The sequence below is a fragment of the Siniperca chuatsi genome, linkage group LG8 (assembly GCF_020085105.1).
Source record: "Siniperca chuatsi isolate FFG_IHB_CAS linkage group LG8, ASM2008510v1, whole genome shotgun sequence".
NCBI classification, from domain to species: Eukaryota; Metazoa; Chordata; class Actinopteri; order Centrarchiformes; family Sinipercidae; genus Siniperca; species Siniperca chuatsi.
This window is the reverse complement of record NC_058049.1, coordinates 2,867,911-2,893,391: the sequence shown is the minus strand read 5'-3', so window position 1 is coordinate 2,893,391 and position 25,481 is coordinate 2,867,911. Positions and strand designations below refer to the sequence as shown.

The 25,481-nt window shown below is 40.1% G+C and overlaps 1 protein-coding gene across 1 annotated transcript in view; it reads right to left on the bottom strand.

Moving 5' to 3' along the window:
- The window catches only part of LOC122880471 (complexin-2), a 64,124-nt gene that overhangs the window by 22,756 nt on the left and 15,887 nt on the right, over positions 1-25,481 (bottom strand). The window contains exon 2 of the mRNA XM_044205631.1: positions 1,387-1,569. Within this exon, the coding sequence (XP_044061566.1) occupies positions 1,387-1,417 (31 nt within the window). The 5' untranslated portion in view covers positions 1,418-1,569. The remainder of the gene's footprint in view (positions 1-1,386; positions 1,570-25,481) is intronic.

The following is a 25,481-nucleotide window of genomic DNA, read 5'->3' as shown; positions in this document are numbered from 1 at the left end:
ATGCTGCTATACTGTGACTTTACTGGGGTAAAATGACTTTAGCAGTGGATGGGTACAGGTTATCCTAAATATAAAACCTGAGGATTCAGACTGCAAAGATCGGGAACCAGAGATCCGGATTCGTATGTTTATTTGTTTTACAACCTGCTACACGACAGCTTTTCGGCATATTCCTTTTTCTCTCGTTAGCTATGTGAAATCCTGATTCTTTCCCCCAAAAGGGGGCACAGCCTTGACGCTTGATGACGCGATGCCGGTCTGGTCTACAGTGACAACCATTGAACATGTGGCAGATTTTTAAAGGCCCTGAAAACCCGTCGTCTCAAACAACTTTTTACTATGAGTGATGGGGTCCTACATGAACGCCTAAACTTTGATTATTGCTTATTTTGTCAAGAATATTTAATGTTATAGAGAAATATTTTAAGTTAAGTGCAGTAGTTCATCAGAAAAGACTGTCCAGCCCTATCTCACAACATTAGGAAATCGTTCACAAAATTCCTGAATCCACACCAAAAGCCCAGGGCTAACTTTCCACCAAATTTCATTTAGAAAAATAAGTTTTTGAGATATCCTGCTAACTAGCAAACCTACACCAAGGAGGTTATGTTTTTGGGTTCTGGTCATGTGACCATTTACACCTTTCACATGAAGTTCATATAAAATCAATGCAGGTATAAAGACATTACAGAGTCTACAGCCGTGCTATATCATCTCTGTGAGGCTATATTTAACTACAGCAGTGCTTTGAACTAAATGCTAGCTTAGTATGTTAGCATGCTAATATTTTCTAATTAGCACTAAACACAAACTGCAGCAGAGGCTGATGAAGCTGAATTAGTTTTGCAGGTATTTGGTCATGAGCCAAAGTATTGGACAAGTTTTCATTTTGACCTGATGGTGGTGTTAGATGAAAAATCAGAGGATCACCAAAGCTATTACAAGTCATCCTGAGGGGGACATGGATATCTGTACCAAATTTCATGGCAATCCATTTAATAGTTGTTGAGACATTTTACCAAAAACCATAAATGGTGGCGCTGGAGGAAACGTCAGGGAAGTCATTAGGATTCATTCTGTGAGGATCATGGATGTCTTCATCCAACAGTTACGCAGTTTAATGGCCGTTGATCTCCCTGGCTCAAGTGCCAACATGTAACTGAGCACAGAAAAACTGTCAGATGATGCTTTATATTTGCTTGCTGCTGTCGTTTTGAATGGAACCAACAGGAGAACACAATGCTATGGGTTCTGAGCTGACCTGCCAAGCCATCTTCAACAGGAAATTAACTGACTCTTGTTTCCACACGACGGCAACATGGAAAATTGCCAAAGCACTGACAGGTTAAGGTGCATATGGACCAAGGACTACAGTCAAGTACTTACCACCTAAAGCTTGTTTCATTACAAAATCCATGATTGCTGCTGATTTGTATAGCTGTTCTTCTCAAAACCAAAGAGAACTGAGCATGTAGCCACCAAGCCTGGGATCTCTGGGCGTCGCGATCCTTCTCACTTTCCCCTTCCTCTGTCGTGATGCTGAGTGTCTTCAGTGACTCTCTTTTGGACCTGAGAGAGAAGAAATGAGAAACAATTAAACAAACAACCCCTGGATCCTTAGTTTTAAATACATATTAAGACATGTTAATACATATTAATTAAGGAAGTGTAGAGTTTACAATTTCATCTCAAATACATCAATAGAGACACTAAATACAACAATAGATCTCCAGTACACCAAATATTGTACAGTGGGAGACAGCAGATCACGCTGATGTTAAAACAACAGATAATGAGATCTTCTTATCTCGCTCTAGCCCTGTGACAGGAATCCCATTCTGGGTAGCACGTAGATCAATACTGGGGCAATTTGCTCCAAGTCACTTATCTGTCTGTAACTCAATACCAAAGGATCAGTCATCTTCTATTGCTGATTGGTCATAAATATTTCATGGTAAATTAAACGATGTGGTTGTTTTCTGTTTAAATCCATCAAACTCATATGACACACATCCAACATGCATGCTGAGAAAATCAGCTTATATCCACACACTACTGTACATAAAAACACAGAAATAGAAAGGGAAATAGCAAAAGATAGTCACATCCATATTTTCTCATTAATATTTCATGAACTATGAGAATCCACTGTCTCAGTTTCAGAAGCTTCTTCCTGCATTTCCATCCTAGCAGGTAATACAATAGCTGCCGTTCTGTTGCCCTGGTGGACTCAACATAAAACACTGAATTTGCAAAGAGTGATATGTATATTCTTCACTCTCACAGTCATTTAAAACCCATGGTATGCAAGGGGGTTCAGGCATATAGTCAGTCAGTTTCACCTCCTGGTCCAGGACGTAGTAGTTAAATGAAATGTAAAAGTTGCAGTGTTATGAGTGTAGTTTCCATTTTTTTCTAATCAAATTCAAATGCAATTTGTCCCTTGTCCAAAACATGCAAATCTTTAGGCCCTACTATCTCCTTACTTGTGATTAAATCAACTGTATTAATTCTATTTTGTAATTTGCACTGTATCTTTTATGTCTTTCTATCGTGTCGTACAGTGTTGCGTTGCGTCATTTTACACCTGTTGTTCACAGGCTGTAGACTGTAGATACAGAAAAGTAGTGGGGGTATGGTGGCCAGGTTGTGCCAATCTGGTATACAAATGTGATAACGTTGCTGCTTTTCTGGAGTATCGATGCAGTGAGATAGGATGGTGTATCCTGGCATCAACACCAGTGTCAACTTACAAAGAAAACAACTGTGCACTCAGTGCACTCCACTGTATTAAGATGCCCTTCAAGCATCACTCGGTTCTGTTCATGAGTGAAGGGAAGGTCAGTGCTGCCAACTATTATTAATGGAAAGAAGCCAAAGCCTGCAAGAAAAGCCGCTAGATTACATCACATGTTAATTTCCATATCCGAGACATCATAACGTTAACTATTTACAAACTGTATACACAAAAGTCAAACTAAACTTAACTAACTAGCTTTATCATTAGCTATTATTATTTTTCAAGCTGCTATCATCATATCATCATCAATATACATCTACCTCTAATTTTAAAAAAAAGATGGTGGCTGTTGTATAGACTGGAACTTAAGTGTCATGAATAGAGAGGATTCAGACCCTGAAATGAACTCTTGTGAAAAATAAAAACTTAAATAGTCAAGTTAAAAACAAAGGAGTCGTTCCCCCTGGACAAACAATGGGCATCAGTGATTGGTAAGTTAGGTACGCACATTCACAGCTCATTTGTTTCTGTCTGTCTGTCTGATTGGTCGACTGAACGTGCTGCTGCTCTCCTCCACTCATTGAACACCTTCAGAAGATGAAGGATAAAATAACGGTTGCTGTGAAAACTTTCCAGAATGATAAAATCTTTCCTCTGTGCAGTCACTGCTACCTGAAACAACATGTCACCAAAGTGTGAAATCAAGGGGCTGATTGGTGCTGCATCAGCAGCGATGCGGTCGTTATGGGATCCTTTCCCTAGTAGTGGTACCATCACCTTGGTTGTGTGTTCTAATGAAAACAATGTTTCATTGGATTCTTGTCCTCGCTGCTGCTCCAATGACTGCTACTGATTGTCAATAGTATGGTAAGCAGTGACAAGGACTGCAGTAGAGATGGACATTCAAAATGGGGAGAAAATGGGGGGGGGGTCACATAAATATATGGAGGAAAAAGCTTATTGCCTTTGAATTTCAAGTTGTTTTTTTACATTAGTTTTAGTACAGGTGGCCATTAGGGGAACTGCAGCTGCCTTCGTCACTCAGCCGTGGTTGGGCCTGGTTTGCACATTGGCTTATGTTGAATATGTTGCTCTGTTGCCCCTGTATATATTTGATAAATTGTTCTACTGCACCAGTGTCAACCAAGATGAAATCCTCCACATTTATTGTACCTGGCGAACCAGAACACCATTTCCATTTTGAAGTAGATCCCTCCTGCTCTCCCCGCCGAGCACCTGGTGTCATTTCGCCACACCAATATTTGCTGGAGCTGAATAGAGCCGGGATGAGATGGGATGGGACTGCAGATTGAGCTGCACAGCTTATTCTGGGAGGCAACAGGGGAGACGAGGCAGAGCGGGACGACAATCCATTTGTAACTGTGACCGAGCGCTTCAGGCGGTGAAGTGCCTCATTTCCATACACACACACACGATTTCATTATAAAATATATAATATACGCTGATAGACAATACGAACACAAATGCTACACACTTAACCTTGTGTGAGGAAGAGTAAGATGTGTTTGCATACATTAGCGTGTTTGTGTGTATGCATACAAAAAAAACAGGTGCATATTTAAACGTGTGTGTCAGTGTAAGTACACAAGAGTGTCCTTAATCTGAGTTTCTGTATAGTTGAAAGGACATGAATAAAATGCTTTTAGAGATTAAATCATTACTAAATGAGGATGTATACACACACACCCCACACACACACACACAACACACACACACACACACACACACACACACAGGTCTTGTGAAGTGCCTTGGGCAGATGTGTGGGCGTGCGTGCATGAGTGCTTGTGTATACTGGAGCATCATCACTTTAAGTGGAGGATCGAGGAAATAATTGTAGAAATTGGATCATTACTTATGAAACGAGAGGTTTAGAGCCAGAAATAGATGGACTGTTGACAGTTTGTTGCACGAGAAGCATATGAAGTCTTTTCTTGAATTAAAAATTGCAGAGGACAGTGGAAGGAAAACCAAAACGTCACATTTTTCTGCTGGCAAAGAAACAAGATGCTCGCCCATGTTTACAGTGTCGTGAATACAAAAGATGAACCGCTGAACAGATAAATCATCAGAAGATCACTCACATCCTGCAATTTGAACATTTAAAAAAAAATTGTATTTGTATTTGTGTCACATTGTGATCAGGACATCAACGGCGTTAAGGCCATTAGTGCATTACATTAAATAAAGATGTTGTGAGGTAAATCCAAACTAAATGAAATCCAAGATAACCAAAAATCAATCGTGGTTGGTAACAAGGTCATTTATATTTTGGTCAAATAGCTATGTTGGTTCTGTCAAGTTCTGATGACAATAACAAAGAAGTGAAAGGTGCGTCTCTTTAAAACTTTACAGATCAACAACATTTACCATCTGGCCCCACCCAAAATCCATCTGTTCTGATGGAAATCAGGAAATCGCCTGCAGTAAATACACTCAAAAGCAAACAAAGACAGGAAGTAAAACTACCAGACACATGAGGGGAAAAGAGCATTTCAAAATAAAACAGAAAATACTATACCTGAACCCTTAAACCATGACATATACAGTGTGCGTGCGTGCGTGCGTGCGTGCGTGCGTGCGTGCATGTGTGTGTGCGTGTATGCAGGCATGTGTACGTGTGTGTGTGTGTGCGTGTGGCCTCTGATGTTTGTGGTCTGGCAGCAGAACATTTCTCTTATCGTTACAGAAACAGACTAAAGGAGACACTAATGGAATAAAGGAAAGATGCTGCTGTCAGACAAAGACATCTGGAAGAAAGAGACGCACACACACTTGTGTACTGAGGGCATTCAGTTCCTAACCTTGACATTAAAGTCATAATCTGTGAAAATAAATGATCTGCGATCAATGTATCCCAGCAGTGATGCAGCCTGTATGATACCTCGCTGTTAGATTTGTTGTTCTAAACATTTATTTTCTGGTTGCACTCCTCTGAAGTGATTTATGTGTTTTATGTTTCCAGCTTGTTTGAAACTAACTGAAGAAGAACTCAAAATTTGATTTTATAATACAAAATGCTGATGATATCTCTCGTTTCTGCCCTTTTTTGATCACTGGTTTCTTTTTTTGACTGTCTCTCTCTCTCCCTGGCTTTTGTTATCTCTTTCACTTGTTTGTCCTCTTCCTCTCTCTTTTTATTGCTGGTTTCTCTCCCTCTTACTCTCCCTCTCTCTTTCCATTTCCAATGCAACCACACACTACAACCCCACAAACACACACACTAAATGCACACACCATACCCCCCATCCACATCTACTGTTTTTATGCTTTAACCCAATTCCCTTTTTTTATTACTTCAAGGGACTCATTGAGCAGCTCGTCTGCATTTCCTAATCATTTCACCTACTGGAAGGACTGTCTAAGCTAAAGTCAGCCTGCTGATTGTAAACTATAGCAAACATAATATAAAACTGAAGGTAAAACTGTAGATGTGTGCACACACACACACACACACAAAGGTGATTGGTGCTTCTGTCAGTTCAGGTTTCAAGTCAAACTAGATACATAATTACGTAAAGCACGTTAAAATGTACTGTATACAATCTAATGACTCTCTGTGGACTCGTGTGCTACTGTCTGTAGCAACAGAATTCAGTAATAATCCATATTACCATTCATTTGCTAAAACGAACATTTTCAGGGCTGCAAACAAACGTTATATGAATCCAAATCACAATATATATTTTTTTATGTCACTTCCAGTGCTATTAATTAAGTAAATTCTCAAATTCTTAAACATCTGAGAAATTGGAAAGATCGATTAATATTTTAAGTTTCTTATCAAAATTGTTGGCAAAAAAGAGTTTCCCCTCGGGGATCAATAAAGTATTTCTGATTCTGATTCTGAACTGATTTTGTGGTGATCTAACTGATCGTATGGTTATATTTCTTTAACTAGGTATCTTTGGCACAATAAACTTCCATCTTATTTTATTTCTTATCCCAATCAATGAATTGTCAGCGCTAATTTCTTGATTCATAGTTCACTGTGAGCCACCAGGGATATTGCTGCCTTCACTGATGATATTTACTCATCTCTTGGGTGTAACATTTAAATTACTGCAACGCAAACCGCCTCTGCTGCTAATCTCTCTGCTCCTCTGCCGTCTTGCCCATCACCCTGTACGTGCAAACTGCAACCTCTCCAACACGACAGAACCAGGAGAATCTTAGAAGATTCTTCATCTGAGAAAGACAGGAAGAATTCATCACGGCGTTATCGTGTGAAACAGAGGAGCGTCACTCTACCTGCCTCCATTTACATCCTCATCAGGAATCAGAGGCCTGAACGGCGGCTCGTTATGTAAGAGCTTATCAGTGGGCGGTTAGCGATGGACTGGAAACTGAAGCAGCTCTCCAGCATACTGAACTTCTCCCTTCTGGTGATAATGGAGGGGCTTTAAAACCTTACATAACCCTTCCTTTCACACAGGGCCAAATATACCATACAGTCATTGACGACAGGACCCAAGGGCATCCCCCCTCTCCCTCATCTCCCATCCCCCAATCATTTTTCTTCCATCCTTCACCACCCTTTCTCCTCCTTTTTTTTTAATTTCATAATTCAGGCGCTGGCAGCGGTGCGTGACGTGGGATAATGTTATCAGGGCCGGGCAGGACGGCGCGCTGATCCTATCCAGTTAATTGGAAGTTGTTTCCGAGTTTCTCGGCCGGAGACGGGGATGGGAGCGGCTCGGGAAGCCGAACATGAGTCTGTCAACGTAACATGTTTATGACAGGTGAAGAAAATGTGTTAAGAGAAAGAAAGAAAAAAAAAGGAGAGACAAGCTTCAAATGTGTGTGATTTTAGTTCAAAGATGACCGGTCCATGACAGGAGTTACAACCAGTATGGAGACACACATACTGGATCCATATCATTGTTATTGCCTTTTTTAATGATGGAAAAAACAACATATCACTGTTGTCGTGCAAAAACTCATCACCCAGTTTTGCTGATTTTCATTTTTTGCTTTAAAGGCTTACCGTTAGTCAGTTTGTCAGTACTTTCTGACTTCTGACTTCTCTTTCTTATGAAGACGTAAATCTTTAAAAACACCTCACAAATATATAGTTTCATGCTTAAAAAAGGTCTAGTAATTTACTAAAACAGCTGCTCGGTGTAGTTTTTATCAAACTAAAAGGAGGAAATAGTGCATTTGTTGGGGACTATTTCCAGCGGCGGATGAATCCACATGTGGTGCTGTAGTGAGTGTTTGAGGCAGCAGGACGGTGTGTGTGGGACTGAGTCAGAACAAACTACAGTGTGTGTGTTCATGGTGATGAAAGAACATGTCATCCAGTGCAACAGTGCGGCTCACTGATTTGTTTTTATAGTTTTAGGACAACAATGGGGCTCAGTCCTCCTCAACAATGGAGGATACATTCATTGTTGGTTTTGGTCTTTTCATGATATTTGTAGATGATAAAAAATATATAGAATTACATCAGACCTATCCTTTAAAGCAGTATTTCAACATTTTGGGAAATATGCTTATTTGTTTTCTTGCCTAATAGATGAGAAGATCAATACCACTCACATATCTGTCCAGTAGATATAAGGCTGAGGCCAGCAGCCAGTTAGCTTAGCTTAGCTTTGCGTAAAGACTGGAAACAGGGGGGAGCAGCTAGCCTCGCTCAGTCCAAAGGTAACCACCTACTAGCACCTTTCAAGCTCTCTAACTGACATATTATATCCTGTTTGTTTAATCTGTGCAAAAACCAAAATGTATGCTTAAGGCTGCTGGCTGTAGCTTCATATTTGACATACGAGTGGTATCAGTCTTCTCATGGAAGAAAAAGCTCCCAAAATGTTGAACAATGCCATTACTGTTATAGTCTAAGCCATAAATCTAGTCTGTAAATCTGCACATGAACTGCCTTACCGTGGTACAGTAATGTAACTTTGATAAAAACTAATGCAGACCACTCAAACAAGTTTCAAGAGTCTGACAAGTGATTTTCTTACTGTGCGGGAATCTAAAACTGTCCAGTATACACTCAAAAATGGTCAGCTAAAATGTAATGTATAGTTAAGAGGCTAAAACTAGCAAAAATATTGGTATGGTCCTTTAAGAAAATTCCCCTTCCTCTTAAACTCTTTAATTAGCTTATGATTAGAATTATTATAATCAGATGTAATTAACCGTCATCGCTTCCAAAACGACTGTGGATTTTAACTCCCAAAAGTGTTCATTCATCTTGCATTAACAGTTGTTGTGGTTGCAACAGTCCCACATCCTGCATCTTTGCTGCATTAGTGGTGTAATGCAACGTTCTCATCATTGTTTAACCACCCACATGTTTCTATGTCTTTATGGCTTACAGTCGTCAGCACTGAACTGAAGCAAATTACAGTCAACATGCAAGTCTGAATTCAACCTGACTGAATTTTAAGCTTTTTGACAGCAACAAGCCCCCCCACCAAAAAAAAAAAAAAACGTCTAAATGAAGCTTAACAAAACAGAAACTAAATGAGTTCTAATGTGCTCTTAAGTGTACAAATAAATCACAGGCTGTCCCCTTTAACCAGTTTCAAGGACAGATGTTAAAAACCAAGTCCATTTGTAGTGGTCAATACCCACCCACCCACACACACACACACACACACACACACACGTTTGTTTCACTATCCCCGTGGGGGACATTCATTGACATAATGCTTTCCCTAGCCCCTTACCGTAATCTTAACCATCACAACTAAATGCCTAACCTAACCCTTAACCTAACCCTAACCTTAACCTAATTGTAACTTGTTCCCTAAAACCCCCCCTTTAACCCTCAAAAAGCAGTCTCAGTGACACAAGTCCCCATGCGTTAGTGTGCATTCATGTTAAAGTTAATATAAGTGGATATAAGAACATGAAACACACACACACACACTCTGCCCCCAGCTAGCCTGTCACCCAGTATTTGATGAGCCGAGCCTTGGGACACTCGACTGGACCGGAATGGGAAAATCAATATAGAGAGCTGGACGAATGCACCACGATGGATCCCTGACAGGAGCTGCTTTCACACCAGGTTAGCACGACTCCACCAGGACACAGTCATCATCCGTTAGCAGTCTGTGATGAGTACTGTGGTTCATGTGTCTATATCGTACTACAAAAATTATAATATCCTTGCCATACTGATTCTTAAAAGCCATTTTTATATTTAATACATTTTGACACGCTGTTAAGATTTAATGTGATTTTTTGATTTTGCCATTCATTGTAAGCGGGCACATTGGTATTTACAGTAGAGGTATTCAGTACATGTACGAACAAATCCTTAAACTGAACTGACTGTACTGAATCACCATAGTCACTGACTGAATCAGGAGCTTTTAGCAGTGGAGCTCCTCACTGGTGACTGAGAGCGCCGCTGTCAGCTCAGCCGTGACTCACCGTACGTTACTTCCTCATTAAAAGCTTATTAAAAGAAAATTAAAGCCGCAGAAACAATCATAATCTGATAACTCAGTTGTAAATAATACGTTGCTTCGCTATTAAACTTAAGTGCAGTGCTTGTATTGGCTGGTTTTGCACTGAACTTAACGTAACAACTCGGACCACAATCAGACTGTGAATGTTGTGCACTGTGATGCGTTCACTTACTGACGTACATACTGAAGTGCAGTTCAATGATGATGCAACCTCAACATGATTCGAATCAGAAAAGTTGTGATTTCCACCTCTAGATTGCAGATACTATGTGGAATCATTAATGCGATTAGCATCTTTCAAATTATTCTGATTACAAAAGTTTTTGCTTGTAGAAAAATGTGAAAATCCAAATGAGAATCGGTGCAGTATGTGTTGTTTCAGCGCATTCACTGTCCCAGGGTTGGATCCATTGGATTTGGTTATAGGTAAAGTGGCTTTAAATTATGTCATCAGTGATGGCAAGTCCGTTCCATCATCAATGGAAACTATTTTTAAATTCAGATCTTCCTGCAAAATCTCTAAGTATAGTAGAACAAGAGGTTGCCAAAACTGACCAATAGACAAGCTACCTCTGAGTCATGTGACATTTGTTTTCGGGCCCTGGTTATCTTGAATTGAACATTGTGAAGCAGAATGAGTCAAAGACAAAACAAAACCACTTTGGTTCAGAAAATCAACAAGAAGTTCTCTCTCCATGAAATTGCATTGCAACTGAACTACATTACACTTCCTTTTTTGTTTCTTCACAGTTGCTTTACTCAGGTCAATAAATGTAGTCTCTCTCTCTCACACACACACACACACACACACACAGTAAACAAGGTGGGCAAACATTTTTAATTTTGTTTATCCTGAATACAATACTACAAAATGACACATTCATGTTGCAAAAAGTCACCAAAGACAGAAAATACATTTTGGAGAGATTGGTAAATGAATTAATGATGAGCTGCTAACGTTGGGCCTCACTCTCAGACCTGCCAGGCAGCGACATTATTTATTCATGTGACTTCTTGGTGATAAATTATTCCCTCAGCACAGACTGGAAGGCGGAGGAGGGATACATGACTCCATTTCATTTTACTTCTTTAAAAGTGACCGACCCGCCTCGGATGTTAAAGACGCATCTGTGAAATTATGTTGAGGAAGCTAATTTTAACTTGCATATTTAATATTTTAATAATACTTAATATGGTTTATTATAGCACTGACTTCCTGCAGATTAGACATTATGACAGATTAAATATTACACCATTTCTTCACATGCCATTCTATTTCTGCTTTGGGCCTATATGATTCAGTATCTGGTCGAGACAGCCCTCTTGAGTACGAGTAATTGCTATATATCCAGTTATGGTCAGAACAGCTGTTTGTAACTAAATTAAATAGCTGATTATCTGATATACCCAGTTGTGGACTGGCTGTGTGGCCACACCCAGATCCTTCTTCTGTTTTGGTTCTGTCTGCCTCTCTCTTTTCCCCCCTGCGTATTTGTTGGGTCATTTGTTTATTTCTCTTACATTTTGTTGTACCTTTTGGCGTTTTGTTGGTTTGGTAATATATCTGTTTAGACTCTGGTTCTGCTCAGTAGCTTATTTTAGACAAATAAAAAATAGCAATAGCATGTATGTATGTTGTCAGCTACTGTAATGTAATGTAGATAAAAACTTTATAGTGCCATTTTTGAGTGTGTTAACTGGATGTTAAAGGTGCTTCTGTGAAGGCATGTATGGAAGCTCATTTTAATTTGCATTTAATTTCAATACTTTACTATAGCACTGAGCTCCAGCAGGTTATTACGTGCCTCGTTTGATGAAAAAAGGTGATCTAAGCGTTCTAGGATGTTAGCATGACCATCAAGACTGAGGTTAGCAAGATTTATTCTGAATACATAACTACATGTAAGTACAAGTACATGTAGTTATGACATTAGATGGGCAGACTTCTGTTCGGGAAGAAAAGAAAAACAGGTGATGTTCATTGAGCAAACATGTCAGTTAATTACAAAACATGTTTGGGCTTCCAATGGAGGGCATGACAGGACCAGGGATCTATTGTGTAAAGGGAGGGTCACATTTGCCTTCAGTCAAATGACAGTAGCCCACATAGATGTGATGTCACGGGTCTGACGTTGGTAATAAATAAATACTGACAAGATCGATAGTGAGCGGGAGCCATGCAGCAGGTTGTAGTTGTACATATATATATATATATATATATATATATATATATATATATATATTATATATATATATATATATATATATATATATATATATATATATATATATACCACATATATACCAACTTTGTCCTTCACCCTCCGCGGTGGTCTCATCCTTCCAGCTCGGGTCCTCTACCAGAGGCCCTGTTAGCTTGAGGGTTCTGCGCAGTATCTTTGCTGTTCCCAGTACTGCACTTTTCTGGACCGAGATGTCTGGTGTTCTTCCAGGGATCTGCTGTAGCCGCTCCTCCAGTTTGGGGGTCACTGCCCCGAGCGCTTCGATGACCATGGGCACCACTGTCGCCTTCACCTTCCAGGCCTTCTCCAGCTCTTCTCTGAGCCCTTGGTATTTCTCTAGTTTCTCATGTTCCTTTTTCCTGATGTTGCCATCACTTGGTATTGCCACGTCAACCACAACGGCTTTCCTCTGCTGTTTGTCCACCACCACGATGTCTGGTTGGTTCGCCATTACCATTCTGTCAGTCTGGATCTGGAAGTCCCACAGGATCTTGGCTCGGTCATTCTCTACCACCTTTGGAGGTGTTTCCCACTTTGAGCTCAGGGTTTCCAGTCCATACTCCGTGCAGATGTTCCTGTACACTATGCCAGCCACTTGGTTATGGCGCTCCATGTATGCTTTTCCTGCCAGCATCTTACACCCTGCAGTTATGTGCTGGATTGTCTCAGGGGCCTCTTTGCACAGCCTACACCTTGGGTCTTGTCTGGTGTGGTGGATATGGGCCTCTATTGCTCTGGTGCTCAGGGCCTGCTCCTGTGCAGCCATGATGAGTGCCTCTGTGCTGTCCTTCAGTCCGGCCCGCTCTAGCCATTGGTAGGATTTCTTGATATCAGTCACTTCAGTTATGTTCTGCTGCTACATCCCATGTAGGGGTTTGTCCTCCCATGGTGGTCCCTCATCCAGTACCTCTTCCGCTGTTCTTTTCCTCTGATCAGTGAGTCGATGTCCTGCTCGCTCTTAGCATATAGCTTGATGTCATCCATGTAGAGGAGGTGACTGATGGTGGCCCCATTCCTGAGTCGGTAGCCATAGCCAGTCTTGTTGATTATTTGGCTGAGGGGGTTCAGACCTATGCAGAACAGCAGTGGGGACAGAGCATCTCCTTGGTATATGCCACATTTGATGGACACTTGTGCATTGGCCTCAAGGGTGGTTTTCCACAACCTCATCGAGTTTGCAATGAAGTCTCTTAGAGTCCTGTTGATGTTGTACATCTCCAAGCATTCAGTGATCCATGTGTGGCATTGAGTCATATGCTTTCTTGTAATCAATCCAGGCAGTGCACAGGTTGGTGTGTCGGGTTCTGCAGTCTTGGGCAACTGTTCTGTCAACCACGAGTTGGTGTTTGGCTCCTCTGGTTTCTTTGCCGATGCCCTTCTGTGCTTTGCTCATGTATTGATCCATGTGCCCACTTATCTTAGCTGCGATGATGCCTGACATGAGCTTCCATGTTGTGGAGAGACAGGTTAATGGCCGTTGGATGGGACTGTACCCTTTGAGGATACAGGATTGTACGCCCTTCGGTAAGCCATTCAGGGTTTGTCCCATTCCTTAGCAGCTGGTTCGTTTGTGCTGCTAGGCGCTCGTGGAGTGCAGTGAGCTTCTTTAGCCAGTAGGTGTCCTTGATTTTAGCCTCCAGCTTTCGTTTCCATGGTGGGTATTGGCTCCCATGGTTGCTCTTATAGCCAAGCATCTCGAGGATCACTGCTGCTTAAGTGTATATCAGCTCATTGGTTTCGGTGATGGTTGTGGTAGCGATCTTACTCAATGCTGCATTCACATCTTCTAGCCTTTCATTCATTCTCGCCATGATCTTATCTTTCAGGTCAGTCGCTGCCTCGTTGAGCGTGATTGCAGCCGCCGTTGGCTCCCCTCTGACCTGGCGTCCTGGCTGTAGCATTCCCTGACAGGGAATATAGAATACTGTTGTGAAACTGGAAATGCTCTGACGTGTAGTAACTCCTGAGACGAGGTCACCAACATGTCACGGGACATTAAATCTTAACTAACCACCTACATCTCTGTCCCATGGTTGTTAGCGACCGCCAAAGCATGCCACGCGATCAATAATCCCTGAGTTTTTAATGTTTGCACTCGGTGAACGCTGATAACATGAATCCATCTGGTGTGAATAAGAATTTCATCTCATCGAACCCTTCAGCTGGGGGTTTGACTATTGATTTGTACTACATTCGCTGTGTGGAGTAAACAGAGGCTGCTGAGTGTCAATATTCTGCAGGTTTATACTCAGATACTCACTACTCGCAGAAAGAGAGAGAAAGAATGAACTGAAAGTGCTCATGTTTATTCACGCTCTGTTGTATTCCTCTCTCCATCTGTTTCCGTCTCTCTTCCTCCACTTTGTTTCACCCTGCCAACATCTTTTTCCTCTTCTATTGTTTGAATCTCTGACTGTGTCTCTCTGTCATACTCTGATGATGATTATTATTGTATATACTGTTGAATCATGAAAACAGAGGTTTAGCTTGTAATATAATTGTAAAGTTTGCTGTACCCGTCTCTATATTTGTATCATCATACTTGTACAAAATGAATTATATTTAGAGTTTGCACCATCAGTGATGAATCTAGTAATGCGTCATATTCTGCATTCAGCATTCATTTAAATATTGAGATATTCTGCACTTTTTGTGAAATTTTGCTGATTTTAATATTTATGAGCACTTTGGCAACACAGTGACATGACAAAAATCTTTATTAGCCCTAAAATGTTCTTAAAGCTTATTCCAGGATTTTTTTTATTTTACTTCCAAAAAGTTGAGGGACTTGTAAGAGACAGAGTATGAGGCAGCAGAGTATGAGGAATCCTGACTTTTAGTCGATAGCATGGAATCCTACACTTCCCATAATGCAACTCGATAGTGCCTTTTGTCCGACCCTACCTGCCACAGAAGACATTAAGCTGTTTTCACAGGTTGAGTCGTACTAACCATGACCAGTAAACTAATTGTAAATTCAGTGGATTTCCACTTTAAAAAATATGACAGAATATGAGGAAAAATTACACTTAGAAAAGTCTTGAAACTAATTGATTTGTACTGGAAGGAAGTTGAAATTAGGATTTCACTTGTTTTTAGAAAATAATACTTTTAGGACTCAATAACAAACAAAATGAGGTTGATTTGATGGAAATGTCTGGGGTGTAAGTAATGGTGATTCTGGAGGAGAGAGGGATTATCATATAAACAGAAAAAGAGAGAGTGAGGCAGACATACAGGGGCAGGTTTTCTGGTTGCAGCTGAAACTCACTGGAAGTGTGTTGAATATTACGTATTTAATGGAGCAATTAACTGCTACAGTACGGAGCGCTCACTCAGCCATCTGTTCAAATGACAAACAACGAAATCAATACGGCGCCAAGTCCCAACGCTCAGCCGCTGTTCAGGCTGTCAACCATTAAACAAGCCATTCAGAGTCAACCTGAGGAGGCCCTGAAAAACAACTGAGGGATTCATTTACACAAGCTGAGCCTTTTTATTAATCTTTACCTGCATTTGTCAGGTATTTTCTCATGATCTCTTTCACCTGATCCTGCTTCACATTCAGTGCGTTTGTATTTGTGCTAATTGTTGCATTATAACCATATTAGTCACATGCAATGTCATTTTAACAGCTTAACCAGGTTATCAGAGTTAAATTAAGGGCCCCAGGTTGGCGTAAACGTAACCTGATTAACAGAGCTGGTTATTTGTCTTTTAAATGACTGCGGCACGTTTCACTTTAGTCTGATTTCTTTTTCTGCTCTGACTCTGAGCTAAAAAGGTCACAGACTGAAGTAAAGTGGTTATTTAATAAGTAAACAGGATTGCAACACATTTATAAGGCAAAACAGCTCTCATGTAACATTTAAACTGCAAATAACAGAAGTTAATGTTTTATTTTCTCACAGCAACAATGTCTGTCCTCTCTCAGAAGCAAATAAGGAAGGAGCGTGACATTCTTGGGCCGCGTTCAGACCGACTTTAGCACGCAGCCTCCTCATTCATTTAGATGAGGCCAGTCCGGTGACGCAGCGAGGGAGCCGATGCAGAGGAGCCGGCAAAAAATTGGAACCAGGCTGAACTTTTGCCACAGCGCAACATCATCTGGCAAGACGCAGCATTGACCAATCACATATGTGCAATCCCACGTTCTGGGTAGATTACTTTGTGACGTGAATGCCGTATTTTTACTGTTTACCTCGCTATCGTCGGAACAAAAGATAAAATACTGTAGAGTTCCTAGAGTTATACAGTCCTGTCTCTGAGTATTATAAACTGTCTGATAAGCTTCTAAACTCATGGATCTGTTACTCATACTGGACTTCCTGGATATTATCATGTCTCACTTGTACTACCTGAAGCAAAACAGTCCCCCTGTGTTGTTTTAATGCAGGGTGTTTTTTGTCCGAATGCCCTATAACCTCTTAAGGAGGATGGTTGAGTAAAGACGGCATGACTTCACTGGAGACCACAGTTTACATCCCGTCTTTTCCCAACACTCAACACTGGTTTATTCGAACTATGAAGGTGATCTTTCCTTAACGTTAAATAATTACTTTAATACTATGAATCATTCTGGAAGACACTGACAAATGACCTATTTTGTTGTTTTTGAAAAACTTGCAGATGTAGAGAGCAACAGTGACAACCATGGCACCAACATGGCAGAAAGATGATGTATGTGGTTGACATTTTTGCAGTGTAACGTGTAGGCGGCGCCTGCACTCATCAATCAGGCAACAATCTCTGTAGCGTTCAGCGGGAATATAAATCAAACATTTCTATAAACAAGCAGTGTGATCAGCTTCATCCAAACGTACTCTAATTTGAAATATTGTTTATTTCAGTACATTTAAACATAGTGTTTGTGATGTAGGCTACTTTGCATTAGATGTATTCTTCATGTTCAGATATTTGTTTGGCAATATAAACAGTTTAAGCAAACTAAAACATCAACCTGAACAACAGGTTTTGGTGTCAGTCGTTCAAAATCGAAGAGTGAGCTGCCATTTTGCCGAAGTTCAACTATCACACACACCTACATCTGCATTTGCAGCTGACAGAAACATCTTGTGGCACATTCTTTGGCAGTTCTCAAAAGGCAGTCTGGAAAATCTAGAAAATCGCTGACTGAAGCTAAGCACATGAGGCACATTCAGAGAAAGTAAAACTAATACCAACACTTCATCACAATGGAGAGACTAATGGAGTGTTTTCTACAGATGAGTGAGCATCCTTACAGCGGCGTAGAGGAGTGTGATTTGCATGAAACATGTAAAAGCAGAAAAGACGAACAAATAAACAAACAAACAGGCATTCAGCGAACAAAAACAACCAGAGAAAAGACGACTGGTGATGAACTGGAATCAAACAGCTGGTGACATTTTCAGAGTAAACTCATTCAGCCTGAAGACAAAAGAATCAAAAAGACAAAAGATCCTCCAACGCTGCCGACACGCTCACCTCTGACAGACACACAGAGATGCCGTTCAGTTGTTGACATTTAATTATCTGCTGATATTTTACTGGTTGCATTGATCCATCCATCCATCATCAGTCCATGCAGTTTTCATCCTCAATTTATTTATCCATCCATTCTCCCACTGGTGGAGGAAATATTCAGATCCTTTACTTCAGTAAAAGTACTAACACCACACTGTAAAAATACTAAATAATAAGTAATTACAAGCACTGAAAATGTTACTTAAGTAAAAGTATGTAAGTATAATAAGGACAATGTACTTAAAGTAAAAGTACTTAAAGCAGTAAAATGTCTCCTGTGACTGTTATACTATTATATATTATATCATCAGATTATTATTACTGATGCATTCATGTAAAAGCAGGATGTTGCTGCTGCAGCTGGTGGAGCTGGAGCTCATTTTGAACTGGTTTGTATCGGACTGCAGCTGATGATTATTTTCATTCTGGATTCATCTGCTGATTATTGTCTCCATTAATCGATCGATCGTTTGGTTTGGAAAACTTGTGAAAATAGCTGTCACAACGACCCAGAGCGCAAAGTGACGCCTTCACAATGTTGTTGTGTCCAACCAACAGTCCAAACCTCAACATTATTATATATAATTATTATTATATACAATAAATTCAAATAATTAGAAGGACAAGCCGCAAATCCTCACATTTGTGAAGCTGGAAACATGAAATGTTTTTGCATGAAAAATGATTTAAACGATTATCAAAATAGTTGCCTATTAATTTTCTGTCCACTGACTAATTGATTGTCTAATTAATTTAATGAATTGTCTCAGCTGTACTTGTACATTTGTATATGGTTTATGTGCAAAAATCTTAATTTGTAAAGTAACTAGTAACTAAAGCTGTCAGATAAATGTAGTTGAGTAAAAAGTACAATATTTCTGTCTGAAATGTCGTGGAGTAGAAGTAGAAAGTGCCGTGAGAAAAAAAATACTCAAGTAAAGTACAAGCACCTCAAATTTGTACTGAAGTACAGTACTTAAGTAAATGTACTTAGTTACATTCCACCTCTGCATTATCCTGACTGTTTCTCCATCAATCATCATCCATCCATCCAGTCCTCCATCATCGTCTTTCCATAACTCTGCCTCCACCCATCCAGCCATCTAACAGCCTGTCTTTGCAGCCATTCTTCTGCTAACTTCTCCAACATTCATCACTCCATTCTTTTATCCCTCATTCATTCAATTCAATGATTTCATCAATCATACACTCTTCTTCCTATTTATTCTTTATGCAGCTGTTTTGTTAGCCACTTAATCATTCAATCCCTCCATCTATTATCTCTTCTGCCAATTTATGCATCAACCAGTTCATCCATCTAGTTCACCATTTTTCTGCACATTTCTCCAACCACCATTAATTTTATTTATCCATCAATCTGTCTATTTCTATATCATCATCTAATTATTCACCTACTAATCCATCTATTCAGATGCCCTTCAATTCAGCACTCCATTAATTAATTTTTCATTCAGTCAGGCTTTCCATCATTTCTCCGCTTCTCCATCCATCCAACAGGTTTGCATCCGTTATGTTGGCCAGTTATCCACCTAGTCCCTCATCTATCAACCACTCTTCTGCCAATTTATCAGCCCTTTCATACATACATACATACATTATATAATTGTCTATTTTTAGTCAATCACTTTTTTTCATTACTGGGAAATGCTAGTCATATAGTTGGCATCACAGTAATTTTTTGTGTTTTGTTCTTTAATAACCTCTTGATTGAGATTTAGATGTGAATCTTTCTGCAAGGTTGCATTCACTCCAGAGAAACAATTCAACAGATTTCCAACTAGGTGTTTTTTTTATTTTAATTTAAATTGCAACCGTAAAAAGGTGCAGCAGGCCTGTCAGATTTTCTCCACGTGCCGATATAGTGAGTGTGCATGGGGCTCTAATAAGACTAATAAGACAAACACTTTAGAAGGTGGTGTCTTTTTATTGACTTTCCAAAACCAACATGTAAGGACTGGATTTAGAATAGATTTAACAGTGTTTGTCTGCTCTGACATAGACTGCAAATATTAGCATGCCTGGCTAACTAGTGTAGTGCCTACAGTGGCAACGTAGCGTTACTTCCAAGAACAAGTTATCTGGGTTAGAGATGACATAAAGAAAAGGCCCGTTCAAGACCAACACATGCTGTAGCCTCAGTCTTTTAGCATGATATCATGTTTGTAGCCATCAGTTGCATATTTATGATTTATGAAGTTAGCTGGAAACATTAGCAAGTCAGCTAGAGACAGGACTGGAGTTTGTAACCAACTCACAGAGTTAGTGTTACTTCGCTAGCTAGCTAAAACTAACAGAAATTGACTAGCAACAGTCATTTCAGCCAACAAAATCTACGGTCGTGGGCTAGAAATAAGAAGCTTCTTTTTGTTTTCTTCTGTGTAAAATCACAGACCCAAAATAACTTAGTTATATAAATAACTAGCTACGAATTGAATATCCGTTAATTTTAAGTGGTAAGCCACTATTATCAATTTTGTCTCACATGTGTCATGTGAGAATGGAAAGCTTAACAAGTTTTATGCAGTTTACATGAATGAATGATTTATTCTAGGACAGTGAATCCAGATACAACAGGACTAAAGTATCCAACAGCAACGACGGCATAACTGTTGTCACTGAAAATCACATTAATGCTTGGAAATGGAGCCAGTGATGCCACACAACCATACTCCATTGACTCTGGCTACTTTTCTAGCCTTATATATGTAGCTGCATACCTCCCCCCTCTCCTCCCCTCAGGCGGTGGAGGATGGAGGGGGAGGAAGCAGGCTATATATCACCAACGAGGCATTCGTCCATTTGTCTTGCGGTTGGGTGGTTGAAGGAAGAGAAAGATGAAAAGAAAGAAAGGATGGGAGTGGGTGCAGGGGTGGATATAAAGAGAGAGGGAGGATAACAAAGAGAAATGAGGACAGAGGAAGGGAGCGGAAAGGGGGGAAGGTTGGAAGAAATAGAGAGGAGGAAGATGATTGGGTGGAAAAAATGAGGGACAAAAATATCACAGGCTACAGTAAATGTAGAGATAGAAAGAGGGATGAGGAAGGTGAAGGAAGGAAACAAATGATAGAAAAGTGAAGAGGGAAAGGAGGTAGAGGAAAAGAGGAGAGGAGAAAATGATGGATGGGAGGAATGTGTGGTAAAGAAAAAGAAAGGGGGATGCAGGAAATGGAAGGAGACAAAGGCAGAGAGAGAGAACATGGGCCAACCAGGGACATTACTTAACACTGAAACATTCCTTCCAAATTTCATCGATTTATGAAGATGAGATATTTCGGGCATCCAAGTTTCCAAAAGTAAAAGTCCAGTTTATTTTTTCCATAGACAATGTTTGGTGACCGACAGTTGGAGCACTTCAAGGCTTGGAAGGACGTAAAACTCTCCAGATTGAATCATCAGTACTGAACCTGTAACAACAGTGTTAGAAAATATCTGGTTCTTTGGTAAAATGTCAAAGGTACAAACCCCTGGACATTAAAACTGAAGGAGAGAAGTCAACTATGATTCCCAAGGTGCATTTCAGTAGCAAACATCTAATCGCAGAGCTCAAAATTCAGTTGCGTGTGTCGCTAACAGAGAATTGAGGTTAAAGATTACACTTTGTAGAAATCTGATAAAACATTCAGCAGTTTGTCCCACTTCACAACTCTTATTATATTGGTCCCTTAACACAGCTGGTGATATCATGTTTGGTGGCTAAATACACAGACAGGCTGATCCATGTCAGGACACAACTTTCATGTCCATCAGCTCTCAGACAAAACTTTCAGAATACCACAAAAAATCCTCATAACTGAATACAGAACGTTTTTATCTTGATGCAGCTAAACCAGAGGCAACTTTTCTGTTTCAGCATCAACTTTCTTCATGAACTGATCAGCCTGAAGTGTCAGTTCACCCAAATCACAAAAACACATCTTCTTACTAGTAGTGGTGTATATCCTTGCATCAGGACATGATCATGTCAGTTTCATGTGCGGTTTAGAGATAGGGATGTTTTCAGGCAGCATCTTTGGTAGAATATAGTTCCAATGAAAGTAGAGTAACTGGAACACTTGTTTCTGGACAAAGATGCAATTATAAAATCTAATTTTTCAATGCTTCGAGCACCTCCAATGAAATTCCATTCATCTCCATTGTTTTGGGGTGAAACGATCTGCATGGCTAAATAAAACTAGAGGTAAGGAAATGTGTCTTCTTTTGTAATTTGGGTGAATTGACCCTTTAATTAATGGATTGTAGCTCATTACACTGCCATTCAGCACACATTTACATAAAGCCTTTCACTCAGAGAGAGCTGACACCAGAGATGTCAGACCACATGATGAACGGCGGTACTGTACTCCTGTTTCACTTCACGGTCTGGTGACTCGTCCCCACAGGTGCTAATTCTAGCTGTAGGCACAAGTCAACTGCTAACAGCTGCAAAAAGCACCTTCACTTTCCTGGTCAGCATGTGAAACCCCCGGGGGCCAAACATCTGCTCTCAGGCCTCAAGGCTTGCAGGCAGCTGAGTGTCAGCTGCACAGACTGCTGCTGGAGGATGGTGGAGTTCAGGCAGTAATGTTCAGCGCATGGAAAAATGATTGCTGTGTTGTGGTTGAAACACTAGTAAAGGTGCTAAAGGTGGTGTTCTGAAAGCTCTGAAAATATTATATATTAACATTCAATAAAGAGACTATATGTCATTTGAAAGAGCTGTGTTGCAGTGACAAACTCTGCAGCTCTACTGAGCTTTTCAGCCTCTTTTAGCTCATAGTTTTGGTTTTATGCTGCATTTCCTGCACAGTTCAGTCTCAGCAGAAGAAAATGTTGCTCTGTGTCTGCTGGATGTGTGAGTAGGCAGCTGTTTGTTAATAACTATTTGTTATGTAAGCCATAACAACTTTTTGAGGTGATAATATGTCAGGGATGCACCCAGGTGGTGGAAAAGAATCAATTAATACAGCTTTATAACATTAGTGTTGCTGAACATACCGTGAACAAGGCTTCTATAAAAAGTGGAAACAACTGGCAACATTTACCCATAATTCCTTCCTGCCTCTTGGTCTCTACACAGAATGTAATGTATTTTGTGCTATTGTACTGTGATCTGTGTGGTTCAATACATACAGGAGGACATGAACACCTAAATCCACACATTAAATAAGTTATCCACACCCCTACCACCCGAAACTGATGATTCCTGCAAATTTAGAAAAATGTACCTGCTCACATCCACAAAATATTATTGTTTTATCTTTTTGCAATACAAAAAAAGCCAATCAATAGTAACAAGTGAACAAATCGGTTAAAGCAAGTGGGGTAAAATATACCAAAAATGAAGCTTCAGCAATGCCATAAAATGTTCTCATTGTTGAAATAAACATATACTTTTTAATTTTTTTATTATTTTTTTTTACTTTTCTCTAATTCATTAGCATGATATTTTTTTAATGATTCAATCCCTGTGGATCACAAGTCAACCTGTGAGTCATTAGTTTGAGTTTTTCTCTTTAGGCTGATAAACTGATGGAGGCTCAGAAAATACACCACTGAAACCCCATAAAACGACCATTAAATTGCCCTTGTTTGCCTTTTCCTATGTTCATATGTTATCTGTCGATTTGTCAAATACTCACATGTGATTGTGAGGGAAACAACTGAATTTAAAGTCTAAAACAGAGAAATGTGTTAACTCCACACAGCAAGCAGGAAACAAAGCAAAAACACTGCAGCAAGAATAAATACAGAACCATGGAGGAGACAAAAAGTTAGCAGTGGGGGCTGAGCTTGCACTGATGGAGGACAGAAAACAACTTCTTCTACCAATTTCCACCAATTTCCACCAGTGAAAAGCATTATTATTATTATTTTACTTTACACAGACTTTATCATGTTGTGCAGCGCTTTGGATAAACGTGTCCACCAACCGGAGGAGAAGCAAGACGATACACTGAATTAGTAATTAAAGGCTGTGAAGCTCAGTGTTTGTTCTTCTTCTTCTGTTTGTCAAGGACAGAAGTCCTCAGAGAGACAAACACTACATAATGCATGGAGAGCTGAGTGGTTTGTCTTCAGTGGGACCGTCTGCTCCGCTGTGTAGGACAGATCTGGGTTAAAGGGACTTCACAGTGTCACGGCAGACATGTCGGGTTTCTGCAGCACTGACGAGGTCACGACACCTTCAGTCCAAACGAGTCAAGACTGAGGAATTTCTGTCACATGACAAATATTGATTGAAATGTTATATCTAACTTTATTCTATGGATACACTTTACTGATATTGGACATTATTAATGTCAAATACCCAGCATCAGTGTCAGGATGGTAAATTCTGTAATTTGTATTCTTATGTTCTGATTTGAGGAACTACTTAACAATGTGTCCTGTCAATGTGGGTGCTTAGCCTGGGGGAGTGATACAGTGACTTAATGCATTAACATGATGGCTGCTGTCAGAGTTCTGTTCAAGATTGCTGCAGTCAGTAAAAGCAGCAGCAGCTCTGTTGAGCTGTAATGCTCATTGTATAGGACAAATTGAAATTTTGATCTCGATGATAGCGCTATATGAAAAGTCGGTAGATTGCCAAAGTTCACAAAGACCGTGAATGTCTGAACCCAATTTCATGGCAATCCATGCAATAGTTATGTAGATATTTCAGAGTGGTAGAGCAACATTGCCATCCCTAGAGCCGCGCAGTGAAATAACTTGTAACACTCAGGCAAACTACCAAATAATAGCCGTTACAATAACATTAAGGATAAATGCTATATCATCAGCAAATAAATTGGCTTGTTCTTACTGATTTAATGTCTGGTTTTCCTCACATTGAATCCATGAAGGTACCAGCAACCTTCAACATAGTTTACAACAAAATAGAACTCCAGAAGTTTAATTTCTTGGATTTTCTGCTGATAGTTAGATTTTCTGCAGATGGTGCTTCTTTCTTGTCTGTTCAGCCTTGATTTTTCAGTTTATTCCAACTGGAATAATAAAAAAAAAAAAACTCGGCTACTCTTCTCTCTCTATTCCCATAAAACCTTGTGAGGAGCTTAGGAAAAAAGAGAACAGATAAAGGCGGCAATGCAAGAAGCAGAACAAACATGGCTGTTCACTTTCTTGTGGCTTGTGTCGGTTTCCCTTCTGCTATCAGCTTGTGATGATGTGTATGAGACACAAGTTGTTCTTTACCTTTAACCCTCAGTGGTTGCTTTTTGGAGCTCCAGTCCAGCAACACTGACAGCAAGCAATCAATGTTAGGGGTGTTAAAAATAAACATTAGGAAAGTATCATGGAGAATTACTTTCACACATGAAGAAGAGATGACCTTGTTTTGAGATCAGGACCGGAGCGTAGTGTGAGGACAAAGATAATCAGCGACGGAGAGCAGTAACATTCATTGGTGTGTAAACTGGTGAATATAAATGCTGTTTGCTTCTTTTTTCAGCTATTTTTTCCTGTCAATAAGCGCTCACTGAGCCTCCCCTTCACTCCATCAGGGTTAAGAGGGCTGTGGTAAGTGGCCAGCAGCATGCTGGGAGG